The 15000-nt window shown below is 46.5% G+C and overlaps 1 protein-coding gene and 1 long non-coding RNA gene across 4 annotated transcripts in view; both read right to left on the bottom strand.

Moving 5' to 3' along the window:
• Positions 1-7907, bottom strand: part of anks1b (ankyrin repeat and sterile alpha motif domain containing 1B) — a 263977-nt gene extending 256070 nt beyond the window's left edge. For 2 of the 3 annotated variants that reach the window (XM_042078677.1, XM_042078676.1), the window contains exon 1: positions 7306-7906. In XM_042078677.1, coding sequence (XP_041934611.1) covers positions 7306-7430 — 125 coding nt within the window. In that variant the 5' untranslated portion in view covers positions 7431-7906. Of the gene's footprint in view, positions 1-7305 lie in introns of all 3 variants that reach the window. The other variant, XM_042078680.1, reaches the window with a different exon arrangement.
• Positions 7908-12473: 4566 nt separating this feature from the next.
• LOC121697256 overlaps positions 12474-15000 on the bottom strand; it is a 2815-nt gene continuing 288 nt past the window's right edge. Inside the window, exon 2 of the long non-coding RNA XR_006026413.1 lies at positions 12474-15000. This exon is cut by the window's right edge and continues 52 nt beyond it. This is a non-coding gene — a long non-coding RNA (uncharacterized LOC121697256).

The raw sequence follows: 15000 nt of genomic DNA on the forward strand, positions 1-15000 counted from the left end.
CGTGTGTCCAGTGTTAACATGAGACTATGCTACACTGACTGATCAATACAAGATTGGAGCCTCCCAAATCTGCAGCTCAGGCGTTAATACTGTAATCCTAGCAGGAATGAGACAAGTGGGCTACTCTCCTTGTTGACTAGTCCTGCCAGTTCAGTCAATCTGGGGTTAAAGGGACAAAATAACCCATATGCTGGCTATACCATACACTAAGACACACACACACACCACCATAAATAACCACAAAACAACAACAACAACAACAACAACACGCAACAGGAGAGACGTGGGGAGAGAGTCATTCTGAGGTTATAAGGGACATTGTACTGTGTTTCTATGCCTCCCTCTAACACACAACACCATATGCTGCAAGACTTCCTCTATATATGTTGTTCACACACACACACACACACACACATATGTACAGAGATAGAGATAGATAGATAGAGAGAGAGGGAGAAAGAGAGAGATAGAGAGACATCCAAATCCAAAATAGCCCCAACAAAAGTGCAGCTTGTCCCTGACCAATTGTGCTTACAACAGAGCACTCAGGCTAAGTTCATAAACCTCACCGGTCTGTGGTGGCGTGTGAAATTGCAGACGCACAGCTATCTGGATTAAGAGGAAGGAATGTGGCCGTCCCTTGACTCCGTCCATTCATCCAGACAGAGAACAAGAGAGAGAGAGAAAGAGAGAGAGAGAAAGGGGAGAAGAGGAAGAGAGATAGAGAAAGAGCGAAGGGGGAGAAAGAGAGGATGGAGGGAGAGAGAATGAACAAGAGAGGGGAAGAGAAAGAGAGAAAGACAGCGAATGGGGGGAAGAGGTCAAAAAACAGGGGTGAGGGTGAAGGGGAACAGATAAAGAGAGGGGTCGGCGTGAGTGGGAGAATCCAAACGCCTCGTCCAAATGAGACCTGTCTGCACTGCAGCAGAAAATATGGGCAACACTTATCTGCACCTCCACCTGCAGGCTATTTCACACTCTGTCTGAGCTAAATGAGGAGGTGGGGGAGAAGGAGAAGAGGGGGGGGGGGGGTCCTACTCTCGCATCTGTCAGCGCACATCAGGCGTGGGCCAATGGCCTCGCCTCGCTCACTCGCTCGCTGGGCCTGGAGTTGCACCGTGCTGTTTGTCAGGATTTCACATGCAGTCAAGTCAAGTGAAGTCAGCCACTCCTGCTTGCTTAGCTCCTGATCCAAAAAATATAATTCTCAGCACAGTCGCCAGACCCTTAGGATTGTGTGTGTGTGTGTGTGTGTGTGTGTGTGTGTGTGTGTGTGTGTGTGTGTGTGTGTGTGCGCATGTGTTTTACCGCTGCCCTGCAAGAGGAACTCCATACATTTTCATGTGAGGGTCAGATGATCTGGTTCTGGTATTTAGCCCATATAATAGAAAAGTAGAGGTCAAGTAGCTTTTAGCCTTCCAGCTCATGCTGCGGAGGGCGGTGAGTTAGCACTGATCCGCAAAGCTGGGTTCACGGGCTGGATCAAGCCCTGGGGTCAGAGGCGGTCAGATGCATGTCTGTGATAAATGCCACAGTAGTTCAGTGTGTTTGGCTACATAGAAGAACATCAGTGGCCAAAATGTGCGCTACTCCAGAGCTTTTTAATGGTAATAACAATAATGATAACAACAACAGTAATAATAATAGTATATTTTATGTGTAGAGCACTTATGTAGATACTCAAAGTTGTTAGACATGCAAGTTAAACCAGATTAAAACAATCATATATATTTGAGAATACTGTTCCATTCAAGACTGCTCTCTAGAATGTCAATCAATGTTCCTGTAGAGGAACTGATGAAGCAAGAAACTAATTAGGTCACAGGCAGTGTTTCCCATACATTGACCTATTTGTGGCGGCCCACCACAATATCAACATTGACCACCACACAATGATTTTCCAGGTTGTACTAAATTGTGCTTAAATCTGGTTAGCATCATAACCACGCTGTGCTAATTTGTTAAAAACTGTTGCATTCAAGTTAATTCTGCAAACCAACCACCACAAATGGAATTCAGTTATCTGGGAAACACTGTCACAGGTTTAATTCTAAGAGGTCGTTCATATATTCATACTGACAGGATCTATACCTTGCCTACAGTGTACTGTTACTCTGGTGAGCAGTGTTTGCTGAGGGAATGAAGATGGCCTGGCCTTTATTACCCCGAACAGGCAGCTAGTACCACAGAGAGCAAATGTATGTATTTATGTATAACACGTGCATGCCCAGACTGCAGACAGTGCTGGTGGCCTTTAGAAGCAGTGATGTCTCATTCGCTGACAGGCAGTCAGGCAGACAGACAGCGTGCCCGTCCATGTCCCACGTGCCAACCAACGAGCAGCTTGGTCTCATGCACACACAGATGGGCCGAGCCTTCTGTTTGGCACGCCGTGGACTGGCGGACGACTGGCAGCTGACACCAGAACATCTGAAATCTCTGATCTGCCCGGCGGTGACCATCGTCGGAGCGTACGACAGCAAGTTGGGGTGGTTTACAGAGTCTGGCATCTCCGCTAGGAGAAACTAGGCCTCTTAACAAATAATTTAAACCATGTACTAAAATAACTGCTGACACACAGTATCACTGATACTGAGAGAGCTTAGAAACACTATGAGTAGAAGAATTTACAGTATGAATAGAAAGGGACAGATTTTGGGGGAACTACAGTAATTAATTCATTAATTAATTAAAAGTCAAATTGTTAATAAAGTGATCCGATTTTTACTTGCAAAAATTTTGTAATTTTAAGAGATATAACTAGCAGTATAGTAATGGAAATATATGCTTCCACTCATATTGTTATTATGACTTGTATTTACAAACAAACTTTCCCCATTTGTCCATAGGGACTCTAGGAGTACAGGGGCATAGTGTCTGCCTACAGATCAAGTCTATCCTTCTCCACATACCGCACAAACATTCCCCAAGGGTGACCTCTGACATGAGTGTCCCCTCAAGCCACCTCTCCCTTTCTCTATACCTCTCTATCTATTTCTCTCTATCTCTCTTTCTCTCCCTCTTTTTCTCTCTGTCAGTCTGTTATCCTCCCACACATCTGTAGTGGGGCTCCCCTCTGGACATGCGATTTGGTGGAAGTCCCTCTTTTAAAAACATTGTGTGCCTCCTCCTTCTCTTGGTGGGGGTTACTCTTTTAAAAACATTGTGTGCCTCCTCCTCTCTCTCTCTCTCTCTCTCACACTCTCACACACACACATGGTGTGTCTGGTATAAGTCATTAAGACTGTGGTGAACAGATTTTTAAAGCTTTTCAGTGCTGTGGTTAGATCTTGTGCAAGATGACATACAATCGGATCTGACATTTATTTTAAGCATCTCCCAGGAAGAAAACACTACTCAAATTTTCTGACAAGGGAAAGCAGGGGGGGACAATGTGATTTCATCTACAGTACCAAGTGGTGGATCAACTGCACTTAATGTGCTCTCTCTCTCTCACACACACACACACACACACAAACACACACCCTTTTCAAAACCTTTTCTCTCTATGCCTTACGACAGCTCACAGCTTTTCTCTTCCAAGATCAAAGTTGTCCCACATGCGTGTGTAAAGTACAGCACACATTACAGTTTGTCTGGGACAATAGCCTGGCAATTTTGAAATGCATGTCCAAGGGCAATGAATAAACAACGATCGCTTATAACTGCCACATCAGCCCAGCCACTGGACAGAGCAATCACACAGAGCCTATTTACTCTCAAGGCAAGATAAACAGGGCTTTCTGGGGTTTGTAAAGAATCAAGGGAGAGAGACACTCCCTCCGCTAGAAAACAAGATAAATCACAATCCTATTCCTGGAGCAGTTTTTTTGCCCTCCCTTCGTCTCAGCAACCCTGCAATGGAGATTGGGGGACTATAGTGGGATCTATTTAAATCTTTGGCACAGTCCTATCGCAAAGCCATATAGCCTAACAGGCCAAAAATACAGGCCTTCAGCCCAGTTGTGGAGAGCATGAGGAGTTCATATATAGACTGTCTGGCCTGTTATTGTGGCCCAACAGAGAGTGTGCATTCTTTCGCTATCATGTTACATGCATGACTAATCGACTGTAAGGACCTATGGCAATATGAGTTGTGTGTAAGTTCTCTACCTGCTTATTACGACAGCCTTGCATGACAGATGTAACATTCCCATGTATAAAACTCTTCTGACAAAGCATTGTTTTGGTGACAGGAACGGTGCAGATAAGCAAAAGTTCATGGTGTGTGTGTCTGTGTAATTCACTCATATCATTTGGGAATCTATTGGTCCTAGTGTTCTGACTCTTAATGATATACAACACAACATGCTGTTCCAATTCATCAGTACTGGCAAAAGACTGACAAGAAAGACAGGAAGCTCCTTCTCTTTCTACATGTAATCATCATCATCATGACTGTTAGTTTGCATGTAATGCCTGTCTGCAAGCCTGTCCCTCTTTCGCTAAACACTTCTCATTAGGATTGCATCATCAAGCACTAAAGTCATTATCAGACAGCCAACCTGATATTACACCATCAATAATACAAATCTGCACACACACACACACACACACACACACACACACACACACACACAGAGTCACACACTTACACAACATTCACTGACTCACTCATACTCACACTCACGCTCACACTCTCTCTATCACACACACACACACACACACACACACACACACAGGGGGAGAGGGAAAACACATGGGGTACATAATCAGCGGCACACGGTTCTGCATTTCCCATAAATGATATATGAGCCATTATACGGTGCGGAGGACACCACACATCGATTTCCCAGTCGAGCTTCCACAGGGCAGCACCCACATACACGCTGAGACAGCCTCTCCATCCACCAGTACGTGTGTGTGTGTGTGTGTGTGTGTGTGTGTGTGTCAGAGAGAAGAAAGAGGAAATGTGTGTGTGTTTATGGAAGAGAAGAGAGAGAATGTGTGTGTGTGTGTGTGTTTTTATGATGTATGTTATGTATGAGTGAGAGCACCCCAGAGACAAACCTATAAAAAAGGATCAACATGATTGGCATGTGAGAGATTGCCTGTGTGTACACACTCGGTCACACAGACACACACATGCACACATATCTACACATATACAGTACATGAGAGCACACAGGAAATGTGTGTGTGCGTGTGTGTGTGTGTGTATGTGTGTTGACAAGACGTTGGAGGGGAGGCATCACCACTCTGGTATGTCCTGTGAGTCTTAGCGGCGGCGGCTACATTTTTGGGGGGAGAACGGAACCGTTGCCCTGGGTTACAAACGTCCTATGAGCTCTCCCCTTTGACCTCTGTGAGAGAGAGAAGGCGTGCGTGTGTGTGTGTGTGTGTGTGTGTGTGTGTGTGTGTGTGTGTGTGTATTAGTGGGTGGATAGGAGGGCACTGTCCCATCACTCAAGACTGAAAATAAACTTCACATGGAGAAAGAGAGAAAGAGAAAGAGAGAGAGAGAGAGTGAGTGAGTGAGTGATAGAGAGGGAGAGAGACTGGCTCGGTCCGAGGTGGGTTCTGCCGGAGAATAGGACAGACCACCCACCAGACCAAATGTCCTCACGTCTGAAAGCGCTGACCTGGAAAGATCTATCGAGTTCCAGGAGGTCCCCCTGTATCACTGTACAACAAGCATGCACACACACACACACACACACACACACACACACACACAGGCATGTGCGGTGCAGCCCCAAAACAAAGACCACACACATAAAACAATGCTTGGCAGGAGTCTCTGGACACATTCTGTAAGGCAAGAAAGAGGGCTTCTCCAGTGAATTTGGTCACACACACAAACACAGAGAGAGAGAGAGAGACATAGTGAGTAAGACAGAGAGGCTCTTTTGACAGGGGTAAAGACACAGAGGGGATTTAAGATTCACAGAAAATACTAGGGCGCACCACTTCATATTGTTAGGATTTAGGTGCCAGCTGATACTATTGACTCTTTTCTCTCTCTCTCTCTCTCTCTCACACACGCACACAGAAAGAAAGAAAGAAAGAAAGAAAGAAAGAGAGAGAGACAGACAGACAGAGATACAGACAAGCAGGCATGCCATTCCCAGGCGCCCCTCCCCCATTCTAGTCTCTTCCTGAAGCGCACATCTTTTCCCCGCTACTGCACACACTACGCTACAGCTGTCGGGTGACGGTTTGCCGGGGTGGGTTTGTGCACTGTGCACTGGTGGCAAGCCGCGGTGTTTCCCGACAACCAAGGCAACGCCTTCCACCGACTGACATACCAGTCTGGCACTAATGCAGGTGCACCTGGAGCACGTTTTTGCACGAGAACAGCCAAATTAGGCCTGGCCAGCCACGGCTTCCATATAAAGAGAGAAAGAGAGAAAGAGAGAGAGAGGTGTGTGTGTGTGGGGGGGGGGGGGGGGGCAGCAGGGGACTGTAGACGAGATAAATGCAGGGCAACGCAGCATCCCAAACGCGTAATCGATGGTCCGCGGAGGGAAATTAAAGTTTGGACAGTACGAGAGATAAGAGATGCGACAAGGCTAAGTTGAACGCGCTATCGGGACAATCTCTCTTTCTGGACTTCTTAGGTCGTGGCTGCCGTCCCATGGAGTGCCCATGATAGCATCTAATCAGCAAATTAATTATACCTGGACTGTCTGATCAATTAACCCTATTCATTAGCGACTCGATGATACATAGGGGAATATGACGTGCTGGTGAAAATAATGGTTACGCGTCCCAGCTACTCCGTCAGGATGACCCTGTTTCTGGTAACTGGCTGTGGGGTGACATTAGTCAACATGTCGAATATTGTTTCTCAATAATTTCCGCATTCATTGCTGCACGCTTCGCACTGTGGGCTTCAGTTGACGCGCCTACCCCTCCTCGGCGGTTAGCGGGGGCAACCCCAACGCATAATTTCACAATCAAAAGAGGGAATCTCTCCTAACTTGAGAGGGCGAAGAGACCCTAGGGCTGAGAAGGCACTGACAGTAGCCATAAATCTAAAGTTGAACAAAGCCCGGCGTGAATGGAGCCGAGTGCTGGTTGACAACATTGCCCGCTTATTAGAGGGTCTCTCTCGTTCTTGCAAGCCTCCAATTTAGGGCTGCAGCAGGTCAGACATACCGTGTGTGGGTGTGTACAGCAATAAATTGGACTGTAGACTACAATAACAGAAAGGTCGCAGAACAAGTGAGCGCACGGTGACCAAATGGTTGGTGAAAAAATCTCAATATGTACAACTACAACACCTACAAGTAGACTGTTTTACTGTAGCGCAGGTAACGTTAGCGCACAGAGTATGGCACAATAGGCGAGTTGTTTACATACCTCAATAAATTGGGGAGATGTCCGGAACCTGAGCCCAGTAATCCTTTCTTGCCACTCAATAGTTTTTCCACCAATACAACATTCCCAGTACGGGCTGCCTCCAGTAGTTCCTGTTCCTTCCCCATCCCGACGAAGTTAAAATCACCGATAATCCAGATCAGGCGCTGACGAAAACAGCCCTCTCAATGTGTTGCTCTATGCAAAATCATCCTATGAAATGTGCGCTGTGCCAGCTGGAGAGGTCCGAATCGAGACGCTGGCCCACTGGTTTGATTTTTGTTGTTGGTGCAGAACAGAATGGACGTCTCACCTACACGGCGCTGTGTTGCAGTGAGTGCCCCGCTAGTCCATATTGGAACGCAATGATGAAATGGAACGGAGCGTACCATAAATAGCGGATTTAGCTCTGCACCCGCCGCAAACTGACTTCAAACAGGCACGAGAGCCTCGCCAAACGGGCTGATTGCTTAGAAACGCTGTTTTATCGGACCACTCAAGCGTAGTGCTCTTGGGTTTTCCTCCTGCTCGTGCCGAATGGGCTTGCTCTTTCTCCGGTCTCTCTTACACACATGCACACTCCCCTCACACACACTCTCTAGGCTACGCTCTGCGTGTGCGAGCTGTTGTAGTACCGGTGTCACTCTCTCGCGCTCCTCCTTGCTCTCTCACAGAAAGCACGGTTGAGGCACGCGCCGTCGCGCGTCGACATTCCCGTCGCATGGGTTTATGAAAGAAAATTGCGCTTGCTGGGTGGGTACACAAAGACACCATTGTTAAGGGGAATTCGTAAACTTTGCGGTCATTGACCATGCGTACTGTAGGCTAGTTAATTATAACCTTGCTCGGTGTTTATTAATCTACATTTTTAACAGCATGTTGAATGAATTTTCCTCATGGACATTTATGGACTGTACAGTATGACAGCTGCTCTAGTGGCAGATGGGAAACAGTATTCATGATATTTTTGTCATCAGCAGGCACTGGCAGCTTAAGGAGTAGACTCGCTCGGCTCAGCTGTGAGTTGCCAGCCATTGAACGTAGTGGGGACACGCCCCCCATATCAGTCTCCTCAAGGCAGTCATTTGGTTAGTCACAAAGGATGCAGGAAGAACGTAGGCTACTTTCTCTCCCTCTGTCTTTCACACACAGCTGTGTGGACGTGGCTTGGCTCGTTTGTGCTTCAGAACTGGCTCCACAAATTCACTTCCTGTGCAGCAATACCAACCCACAGTGAGAAACAGACAGAGGGGAAAAAATGAGGGGAGAGAGAGGGAGTTCTGGTGAAAGAAAGAGTGCGAGAGACAGACACAGAGGGAGAGAGAGAGGCAGCTGCAAACCCTCTGGGTGTTGAATCACTACGATCTACTCTCCTGCCAGGATGTAGTGAAACTGATCTCACTGGCCAAATCTATTCCAGAACACACACTTGGGCTCGCTCACACACAGACTCATCACAGATGTGTGTTTTTGCTCCCATTTTACACTCTCTCTCCCTCTCTCTCTCACACACACACACACACACACAGTAACTTGGTCAGCAAACCTATCTTTTTCATCTCCAAGGGAGGGATGTCTACTGTGAATGCCGTTGATCTAACCCCAGAGCATGCAAGCACACACACAGGGCTCCATTCATGACTGGAGCCTTTCTCAAGTCCACCAATTTGCACTGAATGCAGATGACTCACTCACACTGTGGCACTATTGAAAAATCTGAGCTTGGCTCTTTTTTGCAGTTACTGTTGCTGCCGATTTACAGACTAATAAACTCTCTGTCTCTCTCTCTCCCTCTCTCACACACACACACACACACTTTCCGACCAACACCCTCTACATTTTGAGCCAAAAACACACTGCATCACAGAGGTTTCTTATTTCACCTCTAAACTAAACGGGGAGCCACACTCTCATTAGTGCTTGTTTCCACACATACATGGCTGCCATTATACAAGACTGACATCTGGGGTCAACATAACTAACTGACTCACAGCTATGTAAATATGGTACTGCCATATTTAGAAACAGGTCCTCACACAGAAAGAATCATAAGGTATAATATTGTGATCAATATGTGTGCAGTCCTAGATGTAATAGTAGCCGAGGATTAGGCCTTTGGAAACAAATCAAACCTGACAAGAAAACCCAAGAGATGTTCTGATGCCACAAGTAAACATTGTTAACCTGTGAAATTACTATAGGATATCAAGTAGGCCTACCACCATTGCACTTCTTCCCCTTCTCATAAAGTCAAAATAACACACACACACACACACACACACACACACACATCATTACAGATGGCTAGTAAGTTGTCAGTATCCACATGGCATGGTGTTAGTTCCTGTGGCTGACAGCATCATGTGTTGGTAACATACTCACCTTCAGCTATGACATCAACACTGCTAATGGGTGCTCTAGTCTAATGGGACTTGTCGACCTTTTCCAGATCACTGCAATTCCAAATCACACACCTAGAGGGCAATGGTGTAACACTTTCAGAAACACTATATTTCTGCTTGGGCAAAACAAGCATTGCAATACTGGAGAATAATTGCTACACTGTGCTGAATCATGTATTGCGCCCTGTATTGAAAGAGTGGTTATTCATCATAAAGAAAACAAATTGTAGCTTATACATTACGACTAACTGCAACAGTTCAGAAACACTATATTTCTACTTGGGCAAAACAAGCATTGCAATACTGCTTTGAAACAACAGACTGGGATACTGCAATACTGCTTTGAAACAACAGACTGGGATATTTTCAAAACAGCTGCCACCCACAACAACCACATTGACATTGAGGAATACACAGACACTGTGACCTCCTACATCACCAAATGCATCGATGATGTTACAGAAATAAAACACATCACCACTCGGGCCAACCAGAAGCCATGGCTGACAGGAGACGTCCACAGACTGCTGAGGGCCAGAGACAAAGCCTTTAGAGCTGGAGATGTAGCTGGCCTAAGAACAGCGAGGGCTAACCTGTCCCAGGGCATCAGGAAGGCAAAAAAGGATTACACAGACAAAATAACAACACACTTCAAAGACAGCAGAGACGCACACAGCCTGTGGCAGAGCATACAGGCCATCACTGACTACAAGCCTGCGCCACGGAGCTAAATGACCTGAACAGTTTTTTCGCCCGTTTTGAAGCACAAAATGACACTCACCCACAGAAAACCCCACCTCCCCCCCATGACCAACCCCTGTACCTGTCCTCTGCCAGCGTGAAGAGGACACTAGCCACCATTAACCCATGCAAAACAGCAGGCCCAGACAACATACCAGGCCTGTGCAGGACTGTTGAAGGACTGTGCAGAAGAGCTGAAGGATGTTTTTACAGACATTTTCAACACCTCTCTGGAGCAAGCAGTCATCCCATCACTTTTCAAAGCTGCCACCATCATACCCGTGCCAAAGAAATCATCATCATGCTTCAATGACTACCGTCCTGTAGCACTCACGTCCATAATCATGAACTGCTTTGAACGGCTAGTCGTGTCACACATCAAAGCCACCCTACCCCCCACCCTGGACCCCTTCCAGTTTGCATACCGAGCCAACCGATCCACGGAGGATTCAATCTGCTCTGCCCTCCACCCAGCCCTCACCCACTTGGACAATAAAGACTCATATGTGAGAATGCTGTTCATAGACTTCAGTTCAGCATTCAATACCATAATACCACAACAACTCATCAGCAAACTGGACAAGCTAGGATTCAGCACCTCCCTCTGCAACTGGCTGCTGGACTTCCTGTTGTAGAGACCACAAGCAGTACGTGTCGGGGACAACACCTCAAGCACTCTGACCCTGAGAACGGGGGCCCCGCAAGGGTGTGTGCTCAGCCCCCTGCTCTTCACACCACTCACAGCTCCAACCATCTGGTGAAGTTTGCGGACAACACAACACTGGTGGGCCTCATCACTAAGGGTGATGAGGCTCACTACAGAGATGAAGTAGACCTGCTAGCTAAATGGTGCAAAGACAACAACCTCCTGCTGAATGTCAGCAAGACCAAGGAGATTGTTGTCAACTTTCAGAGAGGCCACAAACAACTGCCACCACTGTCCATCGACGCAGAGACTGTGGAGAGAGTTAGCAGCACAAAATTCCTGGGGGTGCACATCAGCGACGACCTCTCCTGGACCACCAACACAGCATCACCCTGGCGAAGAAAGCCCAGCAGCGCCTCTACTTCTTGCGCAAATTGAAGAAGGCAAGTGCCACGCCTCCCGTCATGACCACATTCTACAGAGGGACCATCGAGAGCATCGTATCCAGCTGCATCACAGTGTGGGGCGGAAGCTGCACAGATCAGAACAGGAAGACCCTCCAGCGCATTGTTAACACAGCTAAGAGGATCATTGGAGCACCACTCCCCTCCCTACAGGACATTTACACCACCCGCCTTACCCGCAAAGCACAAATGATTGTCAAGGACACAACGCACCCTGCACACGAACTGTTCAGACTCCTGCCCTCAGGAAAGAGGTACAGGAGCCTCCGCTCCCGCACCACCAGACTTGCAAGTAGCTTCATCCACCAAGCAATCAGGATGCTGAACACTCTACCCCCCCCACCCACCAGCCAGCCAGGAACCTAGGACACTAGGATCCTGTCTACCCTAACACCCCCCCCCCCCGTGACCGCCCTGTGGAACTGCACTGTGACTGCGCAGCCTAACGCCTGATATACTTGAAATGACTGTTTATCAATGTAAATATACAGTACACACAAGCACAAATTTAAACTTCATGTAAATGTTATCAATGTTATTTATCACTCTGCCACAATGCTGCTGCTACTACTACTCTGTCAGAAGGTTACGCTAGGACTATGTAAATATACAACACAACTACCTCTATTTTTTTGATATATGTATATATATATATATCTATATTTTGATATATGTTCTATATTTCAGTCTCGCACTTTAATGTCTGTATATTTTTATTTTTTATTGTCTATGGCTATGTCTATGTCTAAAGTATGTCAATGTCTGTATTTAAAGTATGTCTATGTCTGCATGGGAAAGTAAGAAACGAAATTTCAATTCTTTGTATGACCAGTGCATGTAAAGAAATTGACAATAAAGCCGACTTGACTTGACTTGACAGTTCATGGAACAAAATAACATGTTCAAGGAAAACACATCTTAATGTACCATTTCTTTGTTTTATTGTTGATGGGTTTTATTTTCTTCTTCTCATGGATTCAGCAGCTTTAACAGACATACATTACATTATATCACAAGTTCAGGGATAACTTGTCATCCGGCCCAGACAAGACTGTAAATCTAACAGGAGGTCTCGGATCACTGTGTGCTATAATGTCAGCCTCATCAGCTGACACATCGCCGCAAATAACAACACAACATTTCTCTGACCATCCCCCTGGTGATTGGTGGAAGTGCTCAAAGAAACACCACCGTATGTACTCCCGTTCTCCTCTTCTTCTCGAGTGGTTCAAGGCAACCCAGGACTGCGCTGTGCTGATGCGGACCACAGGGGCAAAAGGGTATCGCTCAAGATACAGGGGTAGAGGGGGGAAAAAGGCAGCCTCTATTCATTCCTTCATACAATCATGTCTTTTCCCCCTACCCAACTGTACATTCAATGCAACTACGGTATCACGGAAGGGACAAACTGCTAGCGTATCCACAGGACAGAGTATTCTAGAATAAGGCTATGATCATCACACAAAGGCTGTCTGACACGTCAACAGAGCCTCTAACATGGCTTGTGACAACTTTAGAACTAAAGGTTTATGAAGCTCATATAGTTGCATTGAATGTGTTATGCACAATCACCACCATCTCAGTGTCCATCGGTTCAGTTTGACGGCACGTAACAGATGAGCCAAGCTGACCATGGGGGTGTAGGGGCTGGAGGAAGGGTGGAACTGAGGAGAGGTGAACACATTCATTAGGGCAGAGTGAAACTCTGGGATGTATTGGTCAGGGCTGGTGAATTTGTACAGGAAAACAAAATGGATCCCTTTAGCGGGGGATGAAGCCCCTGGGGCTGAAGATAGCACCTTTGAGGGCTCAAAATGGAATATTCATGAAGGATTCTCAGTAGCGTCTTCTTGTAGAACTCCGAGTAGAATCCTCTCCGGAGATTCACGGCAGAATCTTCTGGAAGAATTCTGAATTAGAATCCTTTCAAAAACGGTTCTCAGTGGAATCCTCTTGAAGAATTCTCAACAGAATCCTCTCCAAAAGGTTCTCAGTGGAATCTTCTTGGAAGGGTTCTCCTCGGAGCGTGAGCTGAAAAACCACCTGCAGAGGTTCCAGATAGCACCATTCTTCTGAGAGCATCGAGGGGATGAGACAGACCAGGCAGCACCAGGCACTTGGTTAAGCTGCTGCAGAGCGGGCCTCTTTGGTACCAACTGATGGCAGAATGGGTCCATAGGGGTCTATGGGTCCTTCCCATGAATGCAGAGAACTGAGGATGATGATGGTGATGAGGATGATGATGAAATGTGTGAAGATGAAGGAGCTATTGCATGTGTTCGGGCATGACCCTTCCAGGTGTTAAGAAGAAAGCTGCACAGCAGGTAGAATACCAGGGGGCTGTTGACATACAACTCCCACAGTGTCCCAGAAACCATTCCCTTTACTCTCTTCAACGGAGCCACCGAAATCCTGTAGACACACTCTGACATAGGAATATCTCTCCGTGCTGAGGAATTCTGCCATGTAAGCGCCCAAGCCAAGTAGGTGTTTTCATATGCTGAGGCTAATGTCCCCTCCTGTCATTTTATGTGCAAAGATAAGATAGCATAGCATGACTCTGCTAAATGTGATCAGCCCTGACCTATAGTCAATGAAAGTAAATGTACACAGTAAAAACAGGATTTACTGACTGCAGACACAGAATCAACTGGCCATTTGATGTTGTTGTACAACTGGCTCTCATTTTCTATTGGATGGCATGAGTGCCCATTCCTGGTGTCGGTGGAGTCTCCTTGGTGGTCTGCCGATCAGCATGGTTCATATTTACAGTGAGTCTCCTCCCGTAGTTGTGCCTATTGTGTGTCTAAAGTATTCACAGGTAGAAAAATAGCCAGTCAAAGCCAGAGCAGACCGTGACGTCCAAGGGAACTCCCTGGTTGGCGAACCAAATACCTATAGGAACTATGAAATGAAATCCTCCTTCTGTCTTGAATCAGTCTAATGAAATGTCTGCTAAAGCAACATGGAGGGGAACACACACACACACTCATTCACTCTCTCACACACATACACACACAGAAAAAAAAAGAGACACCGCCTAGCCATTCACAACTCTGAGCAGACAAAAAACAGAACAAAACAAATCAAAGCCACATTCCTGCACATCAGTAGTGCACTCATAATCTACCAAACACACACACACACATAAGAAGGACAATTTGTTAAGAGCTAAAACACTTTTCTTTGTTTGTAAAGAACTAAGTACATGATACATTGTTTTAGTACAGTGCAAAGAAAGTCTGTTTTTGTTGTTGTTTTTGTTTGCTTGCTTGTTTAAGACATTCCTCTGTGGGTATGACATTCAGCGTCACCCCTCTGACCCCCCCTGCGGCCTCCGCTCTACATGAGGCCAAGGGGCCAACAAGGGTGGAATGTGCTCCTCCCGACGGAGCCAGGAGCAGCGCGAGCCCCTGCCGAGAGGTGTGTGTGTGGATACGTGCAT

Source organism: Alosa sapidissima, chromosome 22 (assembly GCF_018492685.1).
Source record: "Alosa sapidissima isolate fAloSap1 chromosome 22, fAloSap1.pri, whole genome shotgun sequence".
In the NCBI taxonomy this organism is placed as follows: domain Eukaryota; kingdom Metazoa; phylum Chordata; class Actinopteri; order Clupeiformes; family Clupeidae; genus Alosa; species Alosa sapidissima.